Source organism: Solanum dulcamara, chromosome 12 (genome assembly GCF_947179165.1).
Source record: "Solanum dulcamara chromosome 12, daSolDulc1.2, whole genome shotgun sequence".
NCBI classification, from domain to species: Eukaryota; Viridiplantae; Streptophyta; class Magnoliopsida; order Solanales; family Solanaceae; genus Solanum; species Solanum dulcamara.
The window spans coordinates 62,501,531-62,517,254 of record NC_077248.1 but is presented as its reverse complement, the minus strand read 5'-3'; the positions used below and the strand labels follow the sequence as shown (position 1 = coordinate 62,517,254).

The window sequence follows — 15,724 nt, the reverse complement described above, 5'->3', positions numbered from 1 at the left end:
TTTAGACAACTTATTCTTTGTTTTAAACTCAAAGTTAATAAAATGAACGTGCAATCACACGGTTGAATATAATAGAATTATACAACTAACTAAATTATTGAGATGAGACAAAACGACACCGTCGCGTATGCAAGAGATCTAACTGATTCACTTACATATAGCTAAAATATACACTCACATAGTATATTTAGAATGAATTTGGTACCTGGAGAGGGGAGAATTTACGCAATACATCATGAGCCTCTATATAAAAATAGATACACATAAATTTTCTATGGCAAAAATTTAAGTTCCACGAAGGAGAAATCATGTACACTGACAATTTATCGACCCTGCAAAAATGCCAAAAGGTGTATCACTGTAGAGAATTATAGAACAGAATCAACACAACAGAGATGCCAATGATGATTGGAAATGCAGAGACCAAGTATAAAGCTCCATATCCCTGCACGAAAATGTCCCTCGTCAGAACCAGCTCCAAATGAAGCGGTAATGACAGCAACATATCTAGCAAAGTTCCATAATTACAATTGGATTTCATGATTAAGTTTTATCTCAATAAGCACCTGATTTCGCTAATCAAGAACATCATCTAAAACTAAAACCTACAGTTAAGAGAATCTTCTGTAAATCACTATATGATGGAGATATATTACAATGCATCTGAAAAGATTTGAGCTCTTTGCAACAATGCTTTTTTCTACCAGGATCGTAATCTTTCATGAAGCTAACATTTTTCTTGGCTACCAGCTGAACTTTGATCTATAGCCTGTTGGCCAAGCTTTCAAGATACTAATTTTGAAAAATGTTTTCTGTCAGAAGTGTTTTCCAAAATAGTACCTTTGAAAAGTAACATTTTAATTTGTGTTTGACTAATAAATTTGAAAAGAATTTTTGCACATTATAGCAGCAATTTGTGCATGGCTAAGGTTCCATAAGGGCTTATGCGGAAAAACTACTTTTGCAGCTTCTGTTATTACTCAAAAGCACTTTTTTCGATTGGCCAAACACCTTAATTATCTAAAATAAGCATATTTTTTTTTTAGAAAGTACTTTTGGCTTCCCAATAGCTTGGCCAAACAGGCTATTAGTCATGACCTGATAATTTTAACTTTTCAAGAGAAGTGAACTTGTTAGTTTTACCGGGTATTCACACAATAACATGTAAAAATGGTGCATTCAACATACTCCATGAAATGCAAGCTAATTATCAGAAATAGTACTTAGCCAGCCTAATGAACAATCAGAAACAAGAGGAATAACCAGAGAAATATCTAAGCATTATTTCGTCAACTAACCAGAGCTGGAGGAACGTCTGGTTCATCACTATCAGCTGCCACCTCAATCTCAGCTGCTGAATCCCAGTCAATCTTGAGCCGCTTAGCAGCCTCTTTTGGATCAATACCAGTGTCTGTGGCTTTTGCATACAGGGATCTGCTCTTATTTTGCTTTGAGACTTCAACCTAAGTCCAACAAGGATACAGTATAACTACTAATTGTCTGAATGATGAAATTGGTGCCACTACAAAGACATCACATTCCCATGGCATGTAAAATCAATGGAGGAGTCTTATATGATTTCAAGAAATAAAACAGAAAATCAATATTAATTGTAAATGAAATTGTCCAGATCACGCAAAAGCTTAATGCATGAAAGAAAATAGTACTGGTGTATGAAATTTCAAAAAGAAAAAAGAAAAAAGAAATGAATTTCCACTACTTTTCAGAACAGCAACAAATTATTTGGCAAAGATATAAAACTATCCTGAAATTTAAACTTGAGGAGAAATTATTCAACCAACAAATCAGTGTTAAAAGTTCCAATGCAATTAAACGATTTCATTTTGATCATATATGACTTTGGACGTGATTCCTGAAAGGTTTAAATTCAACACCATGGACTAGATGGTTTAGAATCTTTTTGTTGATTTGTGTATCCTGATAAAGTTTAATTAACTTATCTCCAAGTGTGTCAAGCTAACTTTAATTAGGAAAAAACTTTACTTATAGGTCAAATTATTGAGATTTTTCTCCCCAAGCAGTATACATCCCTCATTTAAAAACGTAATAAACATTTTACTTCTTATCAGAGGCCATCTCATTTACTTTTAACTGACTCAGTACTAAAAAAGAGTCTAGTTAAAGAAGTAGTAACTTGTTGAATTTTTTTAAATTTAATTTGAAATGCAAATCAAGACCATTTCTTATCCATGGTCTGGATTGGAACATTTCTCGATCTTCTATAAAACCTGATAATGCTATTGCAGTCTCTCCCCACCTCCCACCCCAATATTAAGTATGTCAATCTGATTCTGGCTCTTAAAAACTGGCACATGATATTAGAATGACTGATAACTGCATAAACCTTAGTCAAAAAGCATATATTGTGGTTGTCAACCTACTATGCAGTTCAGTTGAAAAAAACAATGAAATCAAAATATTAGAATTACTATGCAGTTCAGTTGAATAAAACAATGAAATCAAAATATTAGAATTTTTATGGATGACTCTTGTGACAAAAATGAACCTAGTAATGCATTTGTTTGCCGAGTCAAGCTATGGAAGAAAACAATCAAGCAACCTGATAGAGATTTTATTTACTACTTCACGGGCCCTCCTCCCCTCCCAAACTAAAAAAAGAAAGTGTTCTTTTCTGCCCGTCCTAATACAGAATGGAAGCTGAACTATGAGCATTTACTATCATACTTAATTGTAAAATTGTGTCCAGATGTTTGAGGTCACAATAATACCTCCAAATTAGGCCACGAATTCATCTCTTCCGCAAGCATCTGCAGAGCAACCCGATCTTTTGGTAGTTTCCCTTCATTTATCTTCAAACAAAACAATAATAATAAAGGATTTAGCAAGGCCATAGGAAATATATACTTAAAACTATGGACTGCAACATTAAGAAGATTTTTTTTTTAATAAACACGCTTTAAAGACAACCAAAGCCTTTATCCTTCAGCCAATTGTTGATCAAGGAACATTAGAATTTCAATAGATAGTAATTTGGTCCAACAAAGATGCTTCTTTCACAGTCAAATAGAAACAATCTAATCTACAGCTATGCATATAAAACTCATTAAGAATCTATTAAGGTGAGAAAGAAACAAGAAAACAAAGAGCTTCGAAATTCTTTGTTATTTCACTGTCTCATTTTGTACAACTTATTTTCCTTTTCAAGATGTTATGAAATCTTTGACGCGGGTCTGCAATACCGATGTGTGTAATCAGCATTCAAGTATCTTCCAAATATCTATGCTATATGTTAGACCGCAATTTCAAACGTCTATCTTTCTTTCTTAAACTCTGTGGCTAGTCAAACACCGTCACATAAAATTGGGACGGAGGGAGTAATATTTGAGTAATCTTCCTTGAGACCATTGGAATTTTTTCTTATAACTTATTTTTATGACACGCTGTTACCTATTTAGGTTCATTTCCATATTTTCTCCAAACTGCAGTTTCAACTCAACTATCACATTGTCAAAATATATTAATATGTATCTACCATGCTGAAATTTTATCTTTGTTTTATTTGGAAATGTGCATGTAAATGCCATCTATGGCTGTCACATTTGTTCTTGGCAAAACAAACTTCAAATAATATCTTCAATTGAGCAAATTTTGTAATGAGCGTGATTCAAAATGTTATGAAAGCTTCGATGCAGGTCTCATTTGTTCTATTCTTCTCATCAATCAATTTATCAATTATGCTTCAATCACAAGCAGATGATCACTCTAACAAGATGTCCTATATTTCAGGTAACCATCTGGTACCAACAGATATGCAGGCTTAGAAGTCCAAATCATATTTCCAGGTCACACTTCCAGAATCAGATCACAACTTAGACAGTAGCGACAAGAAATATAGTTCAGGAGAAGCATCCTCAGTAAAAAGCCATACAAAACGGTCAGCATTGATTTGAGGCATTTGTGGAGCAAATACTTACTTCTTCTAAACAGGCAGCTAAGTCATCCCTCGTTGGAGCATTTTCATCGTCAATGCCAAGCAGCCGCCTTCGCTCAACATCCCTGGGATCTTCAATCATTATAGTCAATTTAACCTGAATAAACCCAAAGGAGTTTGTCAATCTAAAAACAATTTGACATTTAAATTACCCCGTCGAGCTAGTTAACTAAAACAGTCTACCAATCAATTAATCAACTACTCCTCAATTCTAAGTTAGTTGGGGTTGACTATGAGAATCTTTACTATCTATTCCACTCTATTCAGCTTCATTTCATTTCAGTACTTAAAGACAAAACAAACAAATTAAGGTTCTTTCAATCTTTTTTTTTCTTGATGACCGTGGTGTCCGGATTAGCTTTCGCGCACCTCAACTAATTCCACAGGATACTTGCCACCTCCCACCAGCACCACCAGCACCAGGTAGCTTTGTACACCAAAGCTAAGACAGATGAAAATAATCACCTAGTGTTTTTCGTCTCTGCTGAGATTTAAACCTTAGACCTCATGGCTCTCAACCACTTCACTGACCACTAGGCCACACCCTTGGGTGCTTAAGGTTCTTTCAATCTACACTTCTCTAAATCTCACACTTATTCCTATGTGGACTTACAAGTCCCCGACAGAAAGAAAAAAAGATCTCACAAACACCATACCGTAAGACATGATGGCATGAAACTCAATTGCATATGTTGATTGTTTGTCCACTTCAAACACTCAAAACATACCATTTTCCATGTGAAATGACACATATTGGTTTGGTTACTCAGGGAATCTCAAGCGGGCAATGAAGGCTCATTTAGTAGATATCGAGCGAGCTGCAAGCACGTATTTCTATCAAAATGGAAAAGTAACTTGAAGAAGCAAGCCTCTATCAGAGAAAGCCAATTTAACTAAGCTCTAGTTCTAACTCTAACTAAGACAATCAATACAACAACAACAACAACAACAACAACCCAGTGAAATCCCACAACATGGGGTCTGGGGAGGTAAAATGTACACAGACCTTACTCCTACCAAGGTAGCACGGCTGTTTCCTTGAGCCCTCGGCTCAGTAAACTAAGACAATCAATATGGTACTAAAAAAGCAACAAGCCAGCTTATACTATTATCAAAATTTTAGTTTTTATGCCCCTTATTTTCTATATGTGCAGTAAAATTTCTGGCTCCGCCAATGGCCAGTAGAAGTTAACATTTTTCATCTTTCCAGAGTAAAACAAAACAAGAAGCCTCTTGAAATAAACTAAGAACTTTAAAAGTAAATTCATACCTCACCGAACAGCATATCTCGATTCCTCTTGAGAAGCTCCAACGCCTACAAAATTTAGAACCCTATATACATCAGAAACTACACAATTCGAATTGGGTAAAAGCTAAAAAAAGAAAAAAGAGACTAAACTCGTTTAATTTGAGAAACGTATTCAAGGGATTCAGGATCTGGGTCATCGTCCTCTTGTTGGGTAACAGTAGAAATGGAACTTTCTTCCTCATTCGTCAACTGGGTGTCTTCTTTACTCACTAACAGAGGCTCCAAAGAATCGCTTCTGCTTCTGCTAAATCGAAAATTTTGTACATTGGAGACAGATAAAAGGTGTTTATGAGTAAAGGGTGAGAAGGGGATTGAGCAAATTTTGCAGTGTGAAGAAGATAAGGAAGACAGCGGCGGGAATATTGGCAGTTGAAGCGCCATTGGAGACGATGCTATATTTACTTGGGATAGCATTTGCTTCCTATACTTGTATTGATTTATTTTCTTTACGAGCATATATGACTTTAGATAGGTGGGAGTAAAAATTGGAGGTGAGTTTGTTTTCTTAGCTTTTCACGTGAAAAAATATTATTTTTTAAAATTTTTTATGTGTATTATCATGTTTATTTAATACATAGAATTGTGAGCTTTTTTAACAGTAAAAATATAAAAAAAATGAGATTTTTTTTTGAATCACCTACCATTAAAAAACAGTAATCTTGTTTAAGGAAGGGGATCTTCCATATTCACATATAGTCATTGTTATTTACATTGTTTTAGATTCTAGGTTTGCTCCGAGCAGTGACGGAGCCATAATTTTGATTAAAAAGTTTAAAATCTGAAAAGTAGATGTACGAACTAGTCGAGAGAGTTTGATATCTACTATATATACATAAAAAATTATTTTAATTATATATAAATAGTATAACTGTCTGTCGAAGGGGGTTCACCAGAAGGTGGCTCCGCCACTGGCTACAAGGGTGTTTGGGAAGTTATAAAAATGTTTAATAGCTAAATCTTATGTTTGAAGATTATTTACACGTATAAAATGGGGAGAAGTAATTTGGAACAAGTTGAAAATATTTAAGAAAACAAATCTCATATGACCTAACTTCGAACAATCATATCAGCTCCCTGTATATATTGAGTTGAACTTTGAGATAAATATGAAATTACATTTCTTGAAGTCTAGTTCTTAAAACATCAAATTATTTATCACTTTGAGTTCGATACAAAATGTTATATGCCTATTTTACCAAAGGATAAATGTGTTATCACATGCGAGATGATATTAGAGCATCACATTGCCATAATGCGAGATCGATATATTAGGACATAACTCCTTTACTTTATCTATATATTTCAAGAAAATTTTGCAACAAGTTCAAATAAGGGTTTTAATAACTAAGATTCTTTTGCAACAAAAATCTTACAACCCTATCATATTCAAGAAGTCAATTATAGATACCTCTAATATAGGAAATCACAATACACAATTAGAATAATATCACTTTGAAAAGATCAAAATTCGAACCTAGGGTTCTTGAAAACTATGATAAATTTCTATTTGACATTCTAACTAATATATTAGGTTTTGGAATTAAAATATGATAAATTAAATAAGTTGTTAATTAATTGTGTGACATGATTGACATAAGAAACTTTTACAACATGTGGGTGATATCATATTAAATATAGTTATGATATTAAGCACTAGCTAGCTACTCATGATCAGCTAGGACACTCAATGATTATATCTTCATAATGATATAATTAACTGATCAGATCTACAAACTATAATCTCTAGAGTTGTGTTCTTCCTGATCATAATACAATGTATTTAAATTATTACAACATGATAAACTCTTTTTATTATCTATGTGTGTAACTTGAAATTTCTGTCAAATATAGTAATTTTAATCTTATCTAATTTTATATATATATGACTTATACATTTAACTTCACGTTATTAAAAGTTAAAGGCTCTCAACAGAATTGACCAAAAAGGTGAATTAATAATATTTAAACTATATCCTAAAAAGGAAAAGAAGGTGCGATCAACTTTAAACTTTATACTTAATTATTAAAGGCCACAAAAGCTTTTGCTAATCTGAATCTTGATATGTTTTTTTTTAAACAATAATTTTGTATCGGATATCTATTGACACGACTAATCAAGATTCATATTGCGTAAAATTTAATAAATGAAGAATTTCTCCCGCTATTAAAAATTGTTTAATTATCTCGATTTAAATTCGAAATATTTTATTAAGAATGAAAAAAATTATTCAACCCATTATATTTGATTCAAAATATCTAATTAAATATGGACAAGAGTCATGCTAATCCCATAAATGCTAGTCTCTCTTCTATTGATTATATATATTATAATTAAGCAATAAAACAAAATCAAAAAGAATAAAGTTCTTCTTTTCCCTCCCCCCCCTCCATTTCTTTCTTGTTACTACAAGGAATTGCCTATTAATAGAAGATTTGGGTTATTATATTGTAGGTTTAAATTAATGCATACATGCCAATTTTAGAACATGGTCTCATAAACTGTTGGAGTAATATACTACAATTACAATATCTATTACAGTTGAAAATAAAATAAATAAAAATGAATAAAAAATATTTAGGTTGAGACGCAGATATCTCGCTCTCTTTAAGGAGATTCAAGCCCACTGCGGCATAATCTACACCGATCCAGCAGTATATCTTTTGATTTGTCCCCTTCAGGATACAACATCCCAATAACATTGTACAACTCAACCAACTCCGGATTAGTTGAAGAGTTCAAAGCTCCACAAAAAGAACACCTTCCTTCAACATTTAATTACTCTCTTTTGTATAGTGAATATAGTTGAAGACTTATAATATTTTCTTGACTCAACTCTCTCTTTCACAGCTACACACTACAATATTTATCCACACTTCTCATCTTTCTTGACATACCCTTCTCAAAGGAAGAAACACCGCTTAAATGGGGCTACCAAAACAGGACACCCCATGAAATTTTTACTAAGTTTAGGAGGAGACAAAATCAACCCATAATATTATGACCCATTAATTTTATAAATTCAGTTCAGTTCATTTTGATCCGCTCAATTCAGCTTATTTAAAGACTGGGTTGATATGCAATCTAAATAGACCCATAAAAAACTTTGCCAAAAGAACTTTTTAAATTTAATATATTATATATAGTCATAATATAAGAATATTTTTTATTACGTACTCAAACAAACAAAGAATTTAAAACTTAGAAATAATTGAATGAGTTAAGATATGACTCAATTTTAGTCCATTTCAATTAAAATATTTTTTAGATCAATTAATTACCCGCTTTTTTATTAACTCGATCCATTTTTATATCTTCGATTTCAGTTCAAACTACCTCATTTAATTGACACCACTATTTCGAATTATAACCTATTATAGATACTCAAAAAGGGAGTTCTCTTTTCTCTTTTTCTTTTTACACTGATAATTTAAACTTAGTGGCCTTAATTATTTTCACCAATTATTTTTACCAAATTTAGTTATCTATCTTTTTGTCCCCTTCTCTAACTGAAGGGTTTGGATTTAAGTCATTTATGCTAATGATAAGATCAGTGAAGAAAACAAATTCCTCAAAGTAGATCTGCTTTTATTAAAAGATCTAATAATTCTACTTATTGGTGCTTCACCATTAATAAACATGATTACACATACATGTAACATGTTATAAGTTGATATATTTTTATTTTATTTTATAAATTATTTGATATTCGTTTTATATCTACTAGCTTACTAATTCAGTTCATAATGTGTAAGACTTAATACAAGAGAAATCATTTATTAGAAGTTTTTATTTTTATTTGATGGGGTTTGGACTCAAACGAAGGATTTAGATACATGACAATACTAGAACATAGACTCAAAAAAAATATTAGTCTATTACTACTAATAAAAACAAAAACAAGACTTGACAAGTGAGCATCCTCATGTATTGTGCGTTACAATCTCTGTTATTTCCTCTGATTGATCATCCTCTTTATCATTATTAATTAATTTCTCTAAAGAATCGTCTTTCTTTTTCTCCTCCTCCTCCTCCTCCTTCCTTTTCATATACATTCCATACAAATAGGAAGAAAATCCCCAAACACATAACAAGGTCGAAACTATTTTAATTCCACCAAAATTATCCCCAAACACTATAACTCCACCCAAAACATTAGCGGCCATTAACGCAGTCATGCAAACTCCACCGGTCAATGAACTTGTCATGAACACCATCCCAGCTGTACCCATAAAACAAAACTGCCATGTCACCACGTTAAATATCACCGTTAACCAATAAGCTTTTTCACCTAAATCAAACACACTTTTGGCTTCTTTTTTCATGTCCAAAAATCCACCATCTATTATCATTCCCAATGTTGCCAAAATTGTAGCTGCTAATTCCATCACCATTTGCATTTCCACAACCATAGAATAGCAAGAAACTATTTTATATATTTTTTCCATTAATGGGAGATAAAGAGCAAATAACAATCCAGCACCAATCGTGGAGAAAAATCCTATAAAATACTTTGTTTTCGTCAAACCCTCTGGTTTGTCATGATTCGAACCTAAGGCCAATAGAACAGAACTAAGGGTTAGTAAAATAACACAATTGAGATTTGTGTATGTAATTTTTTGTTTGACAATAATGACAGAAGTGATGAGAGTGAACACTAACTGTGACGATAAAACAAGAGAATTAGTCGATACGGGGAGATAAGAATTGCCCCAAGAAAATAAAAGGTTGTTGAGACCTAAGAAGAGACCAATTAAAATAGAAAGAAACCAGATTTTAGGAGTGAAATTTGTAAATGGTTTTCTATGAGTTGATTTAAAAACATAGAAAGGTAAATAAATTGGAAAAAGGAGAAGAGGGAATCCAGAAGATTGGACCCAAGTAGAAACCCATCGACTATCACCTTTGTGATTGAAATAGAATTTTGAGAGTAAGGACGATGAAATCGAACCAACAAAAAGTAACATATAGTTAATTCCTAGAAGAAACATGTAACAATTTTTAGTGGTTGCACTACTAGTCATGTTTGTTTCTTCTTGATGGTCATGATGCATTTGGATTTCGATTATTTCACCACTTTTTTTGGTGTCAATGATCATCAACTCTCTTAAGTTTCCTGACTGATCATCATGTTCTTGCTGTGGATGTTGAGATAAAAACTCCATTGAATGAAAAGAGAGAAAAATTGGATTTGATGTTGGATGGGGTGGGGGGTTTCTTATATAGAGAAAAAGATGCTTTTGGTGAGTATATATATAGTGACTTAGACTATAAAAAGATGGACTCTAGTGAGGGACTATATATCCTAAAAAGGTAAAAAAATAAATATTATTAACCTTTTAAATAATCTACACCCCTTGTATTATACAATACAAATTCTAGGTCACTTACCCCTTGTATTGGATTTGGATTCTCCCACCCCTTGTTTTTGGTATATCTTAATAAATAATTTGTGTTCATTTTTTATTTACGAGAGAGAGGAGAGTGGCGAACGAGATAGGAGAGAGGCAAGAGAGAGAGTCAGATACATGCGAATTCATTTGGATACAATGTATTGTGAACAAATTACACCTAATGTTAACCCCATGGATCTAAGATACATGTATCTGGACATATCTGGACGCATCAGATACATGTATTCGAAGTTCAAAATCTAATAAAATTTGTAATATTATAAATTAACGTGAATCTAAGAATTAGCTCCTAAATTAATGAGATTTTAATAAGTTACCTAAAAAAAGACATCACTCCATCTCTCTATTTTTCAAATTTCACTTCAACTGATGATGTCTCGTTATCCTCATGTCTTTCCCCCGCTCTAGCTTGAGGTATTTGATTTCCTCATGCTCACTTTTTTGGGATTCTTGCGTTTCAACTATTCTCATGTTTTTCGTATGCATGCATGTTCATAAAATTAATTTTTAAAGTCATGTTTTAGCTTGAGGTTGATTATTGATAAGTGTTTCATCGTATAGTGAGTATAAGTATTTAATTTTAAAATATAAAGAGGGTGTATCTGATATTAAATCTAATCGTAGGAGTGCTTAGCGTAATTCTAATACATTACTTGGTTTGATGGAGGAAAATTTCTAGTTTGAAATAATTAGTGGGTTTAATTATGTTATTTTGATGCAATTTGATCAAATATGTCTTATATTATGAGTGTAGGTTTAAATACGTCCTCATTTAAATTCTGTGTTCAATAAAGACATTACTCAATAAAGTAATGATTGAGACATAACTGATCAAACTATTAACAAAAGATAAATATACTAAATTTCACATATTTTAAGGATATTTTGATTTTTTTTAATTAAAAAATGACCCTTTTGAAAATTTGAATTTAATTTAATTTATACTTCATTTTTTCCTTAAGGAAAAACATTTATAGCCAAACAAATATTATGACATATTTAAGATCACAAATTTTATAATTACACAAATATTATTTTATATTTAAGACCATAATTTTCAAAAAGCTTATTCTTTTCTTTTTAAACACCGCACTCAATTAAATAGATTCATATCAAGTGAAGAGTATATGTAATATAGACTAATGATGTAAATAATTATCATACATCAAGTTATTTTTATCAGTTACAATAAGTAACATATTTTGTTTTAAATATTTCAAATTTTACATTCTAAGAAGGCTTATACGTAGATATCATTTAGATGATCTAATAATGTAAAATATTATTTACGTGATATATTCTAAATTAAAACGGAGGTAATAATAAAAAAAATTATTTCATTTATATTGCTTGCTAGCACAGCAACAATAAACAATCAAAAAAGGAAGGTACTAGGGGCAAGCCAGGAATGGATCCAACCATATGAAATCAGATTTATTTGAATTCAATATTTTTAATATAAAATATAAATTTATATGTGAGAATTTATTAAACTTAAAATAATTAATAGATATGAACTTAATTTTTAAAAATATAATAAATTTAATATAATTTTTTTAAAATAATTAAATTCATAAAATTTAAATTTTAAATCCGTCCGAGCTGAGTAAAAACCTTTTTGCTGGTCATAGATAGGCTACTTGAGTATCCAATATTACAATCAACATGCATGATGATGATTGCGCATTTAAGTGAGTAATGACCAAATGATATGTGCAAAAAGATATTTTTTAAAGAAGAAAATATATTATGTGAAAAGAAAATATAGGATGGTCCCAAGAAATCACTTGAATTTTGGGTGATCATATAGATTCAAACTCATGACATTATAATAATCGTAACTTAAAAATTAGTAGTATTGATTTTTACATAATAACCGTGAATCAAATTCCTATTATTCTCTTTTAGGCCCCTTCTTCCCCATGTAATAAGATCGACCATGTCTTTCGATCCGATCTTAATTATATGTGTGCCTAATCATGTTTATTAATGATAAAAGAAAGTATGATTAAAGAGTAAAAACATTTAAGTTTTTTCACAAAAGACTGATTTAGTGTTTGGACTAAAAGAGTTAACATTATTTAAAGCTTTTTACAAAATTAAAGGTAGACCTGTTTGGATTTATTTTCTTCATTGATTTTATCATGATACCATAAAATGAGTTGCATTGACAATCACTAGTTAAAAAAGGGGACAAAAAGATAAATAACTATAGTCTGTTTGAGTCAAGTTTTAAGATGGGCTGGTCTTGATATTTTATTCATCATATAAGAAAAATCTAACAAAAATGTTCATAAGGAATAGTGTTGAATTTTTTGGCTCAATTTAACAATTATTTTTTTTATAAAAAAAATAGCTTCTGCTTTAGGAAATTTAGACTTTTCCCCGTTGTAAGACAAACATTTAGAATATTTTAATGAAATAAGTGTCAAAAATACACTTAATTTATTTTTTAAGTTTTATACTTGAACTATTGGAAGTATGACTTTCAGGCTTAAACTATCACTTATTAGTTTGAGAAACACACTTCAGTAGTGTGTGTAATATACTCTCTCTACTCCCTCTATTTTTTGAAAAAACCTTGTCACATGACATTCCACATTGATAAAATATTTTACCTTGACAAAAATTAAATAAAATAATTAATATTAGTAAGGTCAAAGACTAAAGTATTTCTATTCCAAAAAAAATTATTTTTTTAAAAAATAAAATTTAAAATATTTTTCTCACTCACTCCACCAACTCCGCCCCTCTACCCCCGACAATCATCCATCCTTTTATATTACATTTCTTTTATAAAATATTTTTAAAAAATTCATACTTCACCTTCTCCCCCACTCCTACCTAAAAAATGTTATTATTTTTATTTATTTTTAAATTATTTTTTTAAAAAAAAATAAATTATACCCATTCCATCTAAATTCTGCTCTTTTTTTTTCATTTTGTGTCAGATATGTATATATATTTTTAGGAAAATATATTTTTTCTACTTGTGTACCGAATATAACAACAACAAAAGTCTTGCGGCAAGTAAAAAATTCTTTCCAAAAATCATATGTATATATCTAACATAAAATGAGAATTTTTTTTGAAAGCGGAGGGTTAGGTGGGCTAGGGTAGATTTTTTTTTAAAATTAAAATAATATCTAAATTATTATTTGGGGGGGGGGGGAGGGGTTGGTATGGCGAGAGAAAATGGTGGAGTGGGAGAAGAAAAATATTTAATATTTTATAATATTTTTTTGGGGGGAGGGGGATAGTAGTACTTTAATCTTTAATTTTAACTAAATATAATAATCTATTTAATTTTTGTTTTTGTCCATGTAGAGTGTAATGTCACAATATTTTTTTTACATGAAAGAGAGAGTGTAGTACATACATCATGATGAGAGTAGAATAAAAGAGAGAGGTGCGTTTCTCAAACTAATAACTGATAGTTTATGTATGAAACTACACTCCTAATAGTTTATGTATGAAACTCAAAAAAGAGATATATTTTAGGTGTGTTTTTGACACTTACCTCTATTTTAATATAGTCAATCAGTTCAATTGAAAGATGTTCTGAGCCCATCAATATACTATCTAACTTTTGTCCATAAGTCAGACGTTCAGGATATTTCACAAATTTATGAAAAAATAAATCTACAAAATTACTCTTATTTAAAAGATACAAGAAATTTGGAAAGGAATGGATAGAGTAGGGCAAAAATAGAATGAATTGTTAAAAGAAACTTGACAAGGTGAGTTAAAATTTAGCAAATTATCTTAGTAATTTCTAAACTCACATATTTGTACACAGATATCCTGTCATTAAAGAAACCGATTTTATGATGTATTAAACATTTTGGCCTAAAAGAAAATATCTATAAGTATGAGGGCTAATTTAAATAAAACGAAATCATTGACCTTTTCATATATCTAATCGAGACTTATTGGAAATGTGTCTTTTAACCTAGAAAGACACTTCAAAATTCTTTAAAAGGACACAGTCCCTAAATCAGAAGAACTATGCTTTTTTCTTTCTCTCCATCTCAGAAGAAGAACACTGTGAAAGTAATCTTCAAGGTTTAGTAGATCAAGTTCTTCAATCAAGTTATTGCACTAAGTGGAGCAAGGATAGTTTCCTTACTATTCTTATATATTCATATCTATGTCTAAATGACTTGTGATTTTTGGTGAATTCTATAAAATTTCCTGATATGTTAATGCCCCACCCCATTTATCATTATGCAATATTTTCGTATTAACTTGATATTAAAAATTGTGTTTTTGTCACTAACCATAGAGCTAGGTACTGTGGTATAGAGAAAGAGAAAAAAAAAGAGAATTTATTTTTTCTGAATGTCCCTTTACAATACATATCATATGAATTTTCAAATTTATTATAAGAAAAACATGATTATCATCACCATGCATGTTGATTGTGATATTGGATACTCAAGTAGCCTATCTGACTAGTCTCCTCATGATCAGTATGACATAAGGTTTAAAGACTTATAAACAATAATATCATAGGAAATGTATTTTCATAAATGGAGTTTAGGAAAAGTGGTAGAAAGATCATTTTATATAGGTCATCAGCTCAAAAAAATTGATTAGACGAAAAAAAAAGTTTGAAAGAAATGCAACAGTAAAAATTATGATAAAATTAAGATTAGAATAGAGAAAAGTACTGAGAGTACAAATAATTAAAGATAATCAACGTAAAAGAACAACAATAGTAAAATTATATATTTAATCTTTTAAATAATGCAAAAGCATAAATCAATTTGTCATTGAATGAATAAATTAAGCTCTCATTTGACTATACATTTTGAAGTTGAAATTTAAAAATTTGAATTTTTGAAATTGTGATTTTTGGAATTTAAAATTATGTTTGGACATGCATTTTATTTAGAAAACATTTGAATTTTTGTGAATGAAAGTACAATTTCTCCCAAAACTTAGTAAGGAAACTTAATTATTTCTTTTGAAGATAAATATTTAAAATCTATGACGAAATAGATATTTAAAAATGAATCTTCATAATC

General features: G+C 30.6%; 2 protein-coding genes across 3 annotated transcripts; both read right to left on the bottom strand.

Moving 5' to 3' along the window:
- Nucleotides 1-69: 69 nt before the first annotated feature.
- On the bottom strand, nucleotides 70-5,754 carry LOC129877561 (ycf3-interacting protein 1, chloroplastic). Of its 2 annotated transcripts, none has more exons than XM_055953078.1 (6): nucleotides 5,373-5,754; nucleotides 5,244-5,288; nucleotides 3,957-4,070; nucleotides 2,751-2,831; nucleotides 1,299-1,463; nucleotides 70-445 (listed from the first exon to the last, which is right to left on the bottom strand). In XM_055953078.1, exons 1-6 carry the CDS (start codon nucleotides 5,736-5,738, stop codon nucleotides 356-358), a joined length of 861 nt encoding a protein of 286 aa, XP_055809053.1. In that variant the 5' UTR covers nucleotides 5,739-5,754; the 3' UTR covers nucleotides 70-355. The 2 variants fall into 2 exon arrangements, with proteins under 2 accessions (XP_055809053.1, XP_055809055.1); XM_055953080.1 differs by having other exon boundaries at nucleotides 70-332; nucleotides 5,373-5,752.
- A 3,449-nt stretch (nucleotides 5,755-9,203) lies between these two features.
- LOC129875826 (probable purine permease 4) lies at nucleotides 9,204-10,445 on the bottom strand. Its single transcript, XM_055951054.1, has one exon. The coding sequence runs from the start codon at nucleotides 10,443-10,445 to the stop codon at nucleotides 9,204-9,206; it is 1,242 nt and encodes a 413-aa protein (XP_055807029.1).
- Nucleotides 10,446-15,724: the final 5,279 nt, after the last annotated feature.

Coding starts and splice junctions, on each gene's coding strand:
- LOC129877561 (XM_055953078.1), bottom strand. CDS start 5,738: ATGCTCGTAAAGAAAATAAATCAATACAAGTATAGGAAGCAAATGCTA. Junction 2,832..3,956: donor TAGCTGCCTGTTTAGAAGAA/GTAAGTATTTGC, acceptor TTTTGTTTGAAG/ATAAATGAAGGGAAACTACC. Junction 1,464..2,750: donor ATTCGTGGCCTAATTTGGAG/GTATTATTGTGA, acceptor TGTTGGACTTAG/GTTGAAGTCTCAAAGCAAAA.
- LOC129875826 (XM_055951054.1), bottom strand. CDS start 10,445: ATGGAGTTTTTATCTCAACATCCACAGCAAGAACATGATGATCAGTCA.